General features: G+C 38.6%; 1 protein-coding gene across 1 annotated transcript in view; it reads left to right on the forward strand.

The window, feature by feature from the left end:
* LOC107552098 (transmembrane channel-like protein 6) overlaps positions 1–9,227 on the forward strand; it is a 13,510-nt gene extending 4,283 nt beyond the window's left edge. Inside the window, exons 7-11 of the mRNA XM_016233925.1 lie at positions 1,075–1,324; positions 1,467–1,641; positions 1,732–1,876; positions 5,556–5,723; positions 9,113–9,227. Coding sequence (XP_016089411.1) covers positions 1,075–1,324; positions 1,467–1,641; positions 1,732–1,876; positions 5,556–5,723; positions 9,113–9,145 — 771 coding nt within the window. The 3' untranslated portion in view covers positions 9,146–9,227. The remainder of the gene's footprint in view (positions 1–1,074; positions 1,325–1,466; positions 1,642–1,731; positions 1,877–5,555; positions 5,724–9,112) is intronic.
* The last annotated feature ends 975 nt before the right edge of the window (positions 9,228–10,202 follow it).

Consider the following 10,202-nt stretch of genomic DNA (forward strand, 5'->3'; position numbering starts at 1 on the left):
GGGGGGTCATGAGGTAATGTGGTTGCTCTCCGAATGTTGTACACGGCTAAGTATTATGTCATTAATACCAAGTTAAAAAAAAAGTTTTCTCTCAAGAGGACTGGTTTTATTCCTTCATTGCTTTAGCAAAGTAAGGGGACAACAGTCTGTACCCTATTCACATACAAATTACCATTGAAAGTGGCATTTTTAAATATTCCTAATGTAGATTTCCAGAGTTCAACACTGAACAGCAGTTCTTGATTCATTAACCTGTAGTGGTTAAAAGGATCGTAGTTGATCCGTGATCCGTACGGACCAAGGCCCACGGTTCGGCATGCATGTGATCCGCAGAATAATTGCAAAATTTTACCATAATAGAGTATAAGTTTATCATTTGTTCCTATTTACACAAGCAAGCGAATTTGAAACAATTCCAGAGAGAAAAGGCGAAAGGGAACTCGATTCGTTACTCGCGCGCTGTTCTCTTCGCGCACACATGAAGCGTGCACACGTGTTTCAGACGGCGCACGAACACCGAACTGAATCCTCTTCTGAATCCTCTGAACAGACACATAAAGTTATGACAAAATACCCATCTCGACAATCATTCAGTTAAATGCAGTCAGTTATGTCTCAAGTGAATGAAAACAGCTGAGAAAGAAATCGGATGTGATGTGCATCATTTTATCGGATCCGTGCATCAGGTCTTAAAGGGACAGCAGCCTATAAATACTGCTGCTGTCATTAATGATCATCGAACAACAAAACAGCTGTGATGAAAATCTATATTTAATTTATACAGTGAACACTATGCAGTGTTATTTTCCCTAATTATTACATTTCTGTATTTGAATACTACCAACCTTATTTTGTTTGTAACATATTCTGTTGTATTTATCTATGCTTGTAATTTGTGTACTTTGCTTTAAGTAATAAATGGAAAGCAAATTAAATTGAAATATTTTTATTTTCTTGCTGATCTGAAAAATGATCCGATCCGTGGGTCAAAAACCGTAATGTGATCCGAACCGTGAGATTTGTGATCCGTTGAACCACTATTAACCTGTATGCACTCTTGTTTTTGATGCATAGGTTTTGTGTGGTTGGTGCTATGGTAGAGTCTCCCAGCAGAAATCCATACAGCTCTGGCAGGGAGTGCTCAAAAACATCAGCGCTCACTTCGGCACTGGGGTTCTGTCTTATTTCATCTTCCTCAGGAGACTGTTACATTTCAACATCCTCCTCTTCCTCATCAATGGCCTTTTCCTGATCCTACCACAAATCTCAAATCCCCCATCGCCAAAAAACAACCACACAACCACAGCTGACCTCTGGATGCTTAATGCATGGTAAGGGTGATAATATATGTATATTTTTTTTTTTTAAGTAGGTGCTTTATATTAGGGTTTCCAGTCCCTGGAAATTTAAGATGACCCACATTTATATTACATTGACCCTTTAGTGAACGCTATGGTTTTTTGTTCCACAACAGGGCGTCCTCACAGACTCTGTGATGTTTTATGGCCACTATACCAACTCCACCAATGAAAACTGCCAAGCTGAAACTAAACCGTGTCCAGAAAATTACAACATACCACTGGCATATATTTTTACTATTGGAGCAGGCATGTTTATCACATGTGTACTGCTTGTTTACAGGTTTGTCTATTTTCCTTATACACTGTGAAAATTACATTTCCCATCATTAGCTTGCCCTGGGATTAAGTCAGATTTTGTTTATCCTTTCAGTATGTCTAAATCATTCGGAAAGAGTTTCCACGTATTCAAGACTACTGGTAACCTTGCTTTAAAGGTTTTCTGCTCTTGGGATTTTAAAGTCAGCAAGAAACGGTCCGTTAAACTGCAGTCGGTGAACATCTGCACTCAGCTGAAGGTTTGTTTCAATATGACTATTCATGTTAAAACTAATTTATGCTCCAGAGAGCACTAATAATTGCATTGAAAAATGTCGTACACAAGCATGTTGGGATATTTGAAGACATGTATGCACATTAAAGTCCAATACAATTTTATGGTTGAGGTCAAATGTGATATGAATAAAAAAATGCAGAAGGTTTGTAATACAAACTTTTAAGGTTTAAATAGCATCTGAAAGTAAAACTAGTTTAAAGAGTGTCCCTGTGGCTCAGTGGTATAGCATTGCATTAGCAGCGGTAAAGGTTGTGGGTTCGATTCCCAGTGAACACACATACTGGTAAAAAATGTATAGCCTGAATGTACTGTAAGTCACTTTGGATAAAAGCGTCTGCTAAATGCATACTTTTAATTTATTAAAATTTTTACATTTAAAGAAATATAGCTGCAGGCCGAAAAAAGGGGATGAAAGGGTGGAGAAACTCAAAAAACGTCACTTGTCCACGTTCCGCTCACATAATTTTCACAGCCTGCAGCTCGATTTTTCTCACATGCGTGAGTGATTTGAACATTCAAAAATAAAGGTCCACTGAGTAGTGTGCAAGATCTGAATGCGTCCATTCATGCTCACTGACAGTAGGGCTGTGCAATTAATTGCATGCGATTGGCATGCGCATCTCGTCAGTAAAGCCGGTTCCGTGATTAGTAGTAAATCGCCATCACCTGCTTTCAGATGGAGCGGCATTTACTACACAGAGGGAATCGCAGATGAATCGCATTCGATTATGAACGCGATATTGCCTAATTGTCAGTGAACTACGGCTCTGTGTAGTAAATGCCGCTCCATCTGAAAGGATGGAATCACGGAACCGTCTTTACTGACGAGATGCGCATGACAATCGCATGTGATTAATTGCACAGCCCTACTGTCAGTTGAGTGGCTTACACACTGTACTGTGCAACTTGGAGCTATATAATTCTCAAGCCATGGCTCTCACAGACTGGTCAACCCAGAAACCAACCAGAGTGTTGGAAAACCCAGCAGCAATGTTTGTCATTTGGAAACACTTAGGAATACTGTTCTGTCATTAATGAGTAACTAGACAGGAGCAAATGGGTTAGACAATTTTAACATTCTAGTAACCACTATTAACAAGGATCTCAGATTAATGAATTAAAGTACACAATTGATTGCAATAGTTTTTCATTCCTCCCAGAGAACTACTAAGAAACTATATATAGTTTCAAGTAATCAGTAACTAATGCAGAACAAATTAACACTTTAACCACTACTTTAGCATTTACTTATCATCGCAAAATCAATAGTTAATAACAGACTTAAGATTATGGTAAGTTGTTAATAATTACTACATTTTATCATTCCTTTTACAGAGCTTACAATGTTTACAATGGAAAATTGAAAAAAAAAATGGCTTTTTAAAATCAGTTTTCCGGATCTTACTCCTGTTGCCAATTTTCTGGCATTCCTCTGATCCTTATTTGTATTTATTTTATTTCTTACACATAGTACTACATCCTTAGCTGTTTGGCACAGCATTCTAAAGTGAATATCATGGTTACCCACTAATAATGACTCCTACTATACCCATCAGAAGGAATTATATCCAAAACCTTATGAAACACATCAAAAGCTTACAATGACTTAATTAATTTCTAGGGAGTTATCATGCTTTTCACCAAAGTATACTTCGTTTCGGCAACAGACATGTTCGTCCGGTTTTGTCTGATCGGTTTATTGCCCCTGTTGGCATTGGTCAAGCTTGTTTTTGTCAATGTTGAATCAGCATTTGTCGGGTCTTGGAATGTCTGAGAAGTAACGTATTTGGTCGGCTGTCAGAATACTGTTCCAAATAATTAGTAATTCCTTCTAAAGGAGTTGGTAATAATTCAATCATTACGGGTAGGTTGCCATGCTATTCATTTTATAACTAATTATGTATTAACATTAATTATGAAACATATAGTTTCCAGGGGCATGTTTAGAGTTTTGGGGGCACTAAGCAAGCGGTCACTGGGGGGGCCCCCTCGGTTGAAATTGTGTTCCGAGAGGTGTGGAAAAAAAAAACAGTAGCTAATGATATTACTTTCCAATTTACTAATCAAAGTTTCTTGTCAGTTAATAGTAGTTAGAATGTTAATATTGTGTTACTCATGTGCTCCTGTGTAGTTGTTCATTAATAACAGAACTGTCACGAATCAGGCCTCTGTGGCTCTCTCCGACACCCTCTCCCGAGTACTAACGTTCATGGACTACATTTCCCAGACACCCCGTACCTGGGGCTGATTACGGCACAGGTGTTCCCCCTTAGCTTCCCTATTTAAACAGCTCCCAGACTCTCCATGGTTGCGAAGTCTTGTATTGCCCCGGCTACATTTCTGAGCGTTTATCCCCTTCCTTGTCATCTCTTGTGTATTACCTTGGACTGTTCTTACTAGTGTGATTCTCTGCCGCCTGCCCCGACCCTCGCTTTGCCACTGTTTATTCCCTTGGATTACCCCTGCTGTACGTGACGCTGTTGACTGAATACTGCCTGTTTTACTCTGCCTGTTATTCTAATAAAAGCTGCAAATGGATCCGCACGCCTCTGACTCAGCGTTACAGGAACAGTGTAACCATCATTTGTTTGATGTTAAAGGGGTCATATAATGCGATTTCCTTTCCTTTCTCTTTGGAGTGTTACAAGCTGATTGTGCATAGATAAGATCCCTGAAGTTGCAAAGACTAAAGTCTCAAAACCAAAAAGATATTCTTTATCAAAGTTAAGACTTTGCCACGCCCCCCTAAAACGGCTCATTCTAACACGCCCCCACATATGTTCAAATGTAGAGTTTTGCTCATTGTGTGTGTGTGTGTGTGAGCGAGCGAGAGAGAGAGTGCGAGAGTGAGAGAGAGAGAGCGAGAGAGAGAGCACGAGAGAGAGGGGGGGGGGTCACATCACAGTGGAGTCAGCTGTCTTAACCGTGGCTTGTGTACTGCAAACACATACCAGCTTCATCACTGTGTCTGTCACGCGACTCTGTTCCCCTTTCGGGCTCTGTCTTTACATTTATTTTGAAAGATGAAGCTCGCGGTTATGGTAAGGGGCGTTACATTTCCGACAAGTGCTTGCGGTGTTCGGCCAATCACAATGCACTGGGTCAGCTGGCCAATCAGAGCAGACTGCGCTTGTCAAAGGAGGGACTTTGTAGAAAACGAAGCGTTTGAGAGAGGCGGGGCATAGAGGACCTACAATAATGTACAGTATTTGAAAAATAATGTGTTTTTTGAACATTAAAGCATGTCAACATATTCTGTTACACCAAATACACAAAATAATGATCTTTAAAAAAGCATCATATGACCCCTTTAAAATACTTCCTCCAAGCCCATTGCGTAAGCTATTCGTTGGTAGACTTTCTGAAAAGTGTAAACACACTGTAGCACTTTGAACACTGTTTTTAACACACTGTAGCACTTTGAACACTGTTTTTAGACTGATTTAGCAACATCAGTAAAACCACTGCTGTGAAAGTCTAAAGAAGGACGACCTGTTTGTCCAACCAAGGGCAGACAGGGACAATTCTGTTTGGTCACACTGAAGCAGAAATGACACACTTTAACAATACGTAACATCACAGGTAATGTTTTGTTGACTTTTACAATGAAGCTTGAATTTGAGTCAATGTTTGTGTTTTAGGAGATGCTGTCTGAGCTCAGCTGCAGAAAACAGAAGAGGAACTTGTGTTCAACTTTGTGCTGGTTGAGTCTACACTTTCTTGTATGGTCCATTTGCCTCTTTTGCATAGCTGCCTGCATGCTGGCTGTTTACTACTTACACCCTTACATTGACCAGGGCAGTTCCAAGGTAAGGGTCTGGTCATATTTTTGAATAGACAACAGGAAGGCAACAGGATGCCTAACACTTAAGGAAATCACACAATTCATGATAGAAAACACTAGTCACATCCTGTTCAGTTCACACACCAGTTATTTTTGCTGCCTCATTAAAATGCAAACAGCTTTATTTTCAACAACTGCATTTTCTGGTTGACTGTTTTCTTCAGATATCACTCCACATCTTGAAAAATACTGTCTGTTGGGCTGTTGCCTTGCTGATATAAAACTATGATTGTGTTGTCGGTGTGTTTCAGTTTAGCCTTTAATTCTGTGCTCATTCACAATGCTGTTCAAGCAGTGTTGGGGAAAGTTACTTTTAAAAGTAATGAATTAGAACATTGTGTTACTCCCTAAAAAAAGAACTAATTACATTGCTTAGTTAATTTTTAATGGCAAGTAAGGTGTTACGTTACTTTTTAAATCTGGGTGAGGCTTGCTTGTTTGATTTTAATATAAAAAGTTCTATTTTTGGCAAATGTAAAAAGCCTTTTCACATCAAAAGTGAAATGAAGAGAAACAGTAGAGGGCACAGCTCAATCAAACCTTCTAGTTGTGCTGCTATTCTGGATTGCATGAAGAAGTTCAACACTCTTCAGTAATAAAAAAAATAATTTTTGCTTATTAGTGTGGTTGAATTGGATCACCGTAGGTCAGCAGAAAAGACATTGGACATTGGTTAATAAAATGGGATTAAATACTTAAAGGCAGGGTATGTGATTTTTCAAAAACACTTTAGAAAACTGATTCGGGCCGAATAGCAAAACAAACTTGTAGCCAATCAGCAATAAGGGGCGTGTCTACTCATCTTGTGATGTGGAGGAGAGAGAGTTCAGTGTACAGGACGGACATTAGCCGAGCCGAGCGACAGAAAGATAGAGATGGCGGATAAAAAACAAAAGAGGAAAACGTCTGCAGAACGATAAGGCAAGAAGTAAGACTCATGTAAATATCGGATCAGCGCTGGAGAGAACTCACCGCCGAGGTTGCTTTGTTTCTTCTCGATAGGCGAGTAACACCATGCCTACAACAGCTAAAGTCTGCCTACACTGGACGCGATCAAACGACCCTTGAAAACCATTTGAAATGTGTGTCAGCACTTCATAAATAGAACCCGGCAGCAGTTTCCTGTCGGGGATTTGTTGCGCCACGCCGAAATTTTGTCCGACCTGAACCGGCGCCGACGCCAAGTCACTGTCACGTGTGGCATCAAAGTACCGCGATATCATCTCGAGAGCAGCCGGCTGACTCCGCTGGCGCAGCTTTTTCAGAGTGACTGCAGGAGAGCTGATGACGACACAGCTGTTTCACGATTGGCCAAATTCACCACATGACAACAATGACGTGTGTTTCTAACATCTTCAAATCCAATACTGCTCATAAATCTGTGTTTTTAGAACAGTAAACGCTTTTTTACTGTAGTCGCAATGTTATATTGAGTCACGTTTATCATGAAAGCATATGTACCCCCACTTTATTAGTATTTAAATAGTATATATTTACGTTGAACTTTATTCTTGAACAGATGACGCTGTATTAAGCAGTATATAAAAAGTGTTTCTGTTGCTCATGAAAACATTTCTGAAACGTCTGTGTATTTGACAAATATTGCATTTAATTCACTTCATCTGTGATAGAGTAAGCAAACACCACGCGAGCATCACTAACGGGAGCAGAAAGTGTCCGGCTTGACGGCTCCGTTTTCAGCTCCGCCCCCGACTGCAAGCGGCTACTCTCGTTGACTGCCGTCTGTAGCGGTGCTTCAAGTCGAACGCACCTATTGGTTTTGCTTTGTTTCACAGAACTAATCGTTGCCTGGGTTGCGTACCTATATGTGGGGCGGAGCTATCAAAATAGGGGTAAGACCCGTTTTGGATAGTGTAACAGGGCTGACGAGACGTGAGACGTTCGGATCCAAATGCAAAGCTTTATTTCAGAGACGTGGTAAACAGGCAGGGTCAAAACACTGGCAAACAGGTATATGGCGGGCAAAACACAAGAATAGTCACCGGGCTAGCGTAGGTCACCGAACAGCAGACAGAGTCACAGGGGCAAGGCTAAAGGGAGGAATCCAGGAAAACAGGCGAAGATCAAAACCGGAGAAAACAGACAAGGCAAGGCAAAAACTAGGAAAACATGGAGACTCGGAAAGGGGTACAGGCTCAACAATACTCAGCCGAGAAATGTGGTTAGAGTGGGTGTTATATAGTGAATGAGGTAATTAGAAACAGCTGTGTGCAATCAGAGCAATCAGGTGTGTGCAATTCGTGCTGAGTGCAATCAGTGCAATGCATGATGGGAAATGTAGTCTGGGGTGATGTGCAACAGTGTGTAGTGCGAGAGTCAATGAAATTAGAAGTACATGGACCAGATTCGTGACAGGTAGGGGCGTGTTTGTTTTGGTGATTTCAAATATCAACATTGGCTACCAGAAATCACTTACTCTGCCTTTAATGGATATTTGTGTTATTTAATGTATTTAATAATTGCTGGTTTATGTCATATTTAGAGTTTGCGTGTCACAGGTTTTATTCATTTTGAGTAATACTGAATCTGTTTTTGTGCAAGTGAGATGAGTAAATGCATGTTCACATTTAGTCCAGAACTACAGTAACATCATGTTTACTTACACAACACCTCTGCACTTACTCCTGATTTCTCTCAACATGGGGACAGCAGAGCTGTCAGTCAATAAATGGGAAAACAAAGTAACTTGCATTACTTACTTAAAAAAGTAACTCAAACATTTTATTGTAAATTAAAAAGTAATGCCTTACTTTATTAGTTACTTGAAAAAAGTAATCTGATTACATAACTCGCGTTACTTGTAATGTTATCCCCAACACTGCATTTAAGTCCCCATAACTTACTAGTGATATAGTTAGCAGGATAATGTACATAGTTACACAGAAAAAAAAAGTTTCACAGAAAAAAAAGAGGTACAAAAGCTGGAATGCTGTTTTATAGAAAAACACTAATATGCACACTTTAGTGGTAAATAAGATACAAAGTTGTACCTTTGGAAAACCCGACCCAGTGAGAGTGTGCATTAATTAATGACATTTATTGTAAATTGATAAATGGAAGTTTTCTGTTTAGTGTGTAACGCACAAAGTTACAAAATACAACTGTTTTAATTGTAAATGCAAATTTGCACATTTGTCCCCATTCATCAGCTTTACATTTGGTTTTATAGAAAAACAAATTGAAATGCTTAGACTGCCTATGTTTTATTTCTCTCTAGAATTCTTGATGCATTTCTCTAAGAAATATTTCTGTATTTCTTGTTTTTGTCCTTCCTCTAGAACTAAAATATAATTCTTTATTTGATATCATTTGTTTATGTCTTTATCATGTAAGCAAACTCTTTTCAGAAAGCTGTGGGTTTGCTGAAACTGCCTTTGGTCGTGTCATGCGTCAGTCACCTACTGCCTGGTTTCTTCGACATGTTATCCAGGGTAGAGCGTTACAACTTCCCGAGCACTCAGATTTACGTGTCCATTTTAAGGTCAGGGAAGCCATCACTTCCTTGTTTTTTTTTTGTTTCGTTTTTTTTTGTTGCTTTCGTTCACCATTCGTTCACTTACTATTTATTCACTTCCTGTCTAATTCTGCTGTGAGCTAAGCTGTATTTCCTTTCAGTGCAGCAGGAAGCAAGTTTAACATGCTTCATTTGATTGCTGCTCACTCTAATGTGACATTTTAATTTAGCATGACTCTTATCTTGAGAACTACCCCAAAGCTTTCAGAGACATTTGTCTGTTTCAGTAGCGAGAAAGTCGTCCAACCAAAGCATTAAGTTGCATCATTTACTATGTGTATATTACACAAGCGGTTATTTTTATTTACTTTAATATTATGCAATTCATACAGACAGTGATTTGAACTACACTACCAGTAAAAAGTTTGGGATCAGATGATTTTTAATGTTTTTTACAGGAGTTTCTAATGCTCATCAAGGCTGCATTTATTTGATCAAAAATACATGGAAAAAAATGTATATTGTGAAATATTATTATGATGTAAAATAACGTTTTTCTATTTTAATATACATTAAAATCTAATTTATTCCTGTGATGCAAAACTGAATTTTCAGCATCATTGATCCAGTCTTCAGTGTCACATGATCTTCAGAAATAATTCTAATATGCTGATTTATTATCAGTGCTGGAAATTGTTGTGCTGCTTAATATTCTTTTTGGGAATCTGTGATAATTTTTTCAGGATTCTTTGATGAATAAAAAGTTAAAAATAAGAACATTTATTTAAAATAAAAATATTTTCTAACAATATACACTACCGTTCAAAAGTTTGGGGTCAGTCATTTTTTATTCTTTCTTTTTTTTTTGAAAGAAATTAAAACTTTTATTCAGCAAGGATGTGTTAAATTGTTCAGAAGTGATAGCAAAGATTTATATTTTGAATAAATGCTGTTCTTTTTAACTTTTTA

Source organism: Sinocyclocheilus grahami, unplaced genomic scaffold (assembly GCF_001515645.1).
Source record: "Sinocyclocheilus grahami isolate Dianchi unplaced genomic scaffold, SAMN03320097.WGS_v1.1 scaffold441.1, whole genome shotgun sequence".
Lineage (NCBI taxonomy): Eukaryota > Metazoa > Chordata > Actinopteri > Cypriniformes > Cyprinidae > Sinocyclocheilus > Sinocyclocheilus grahami.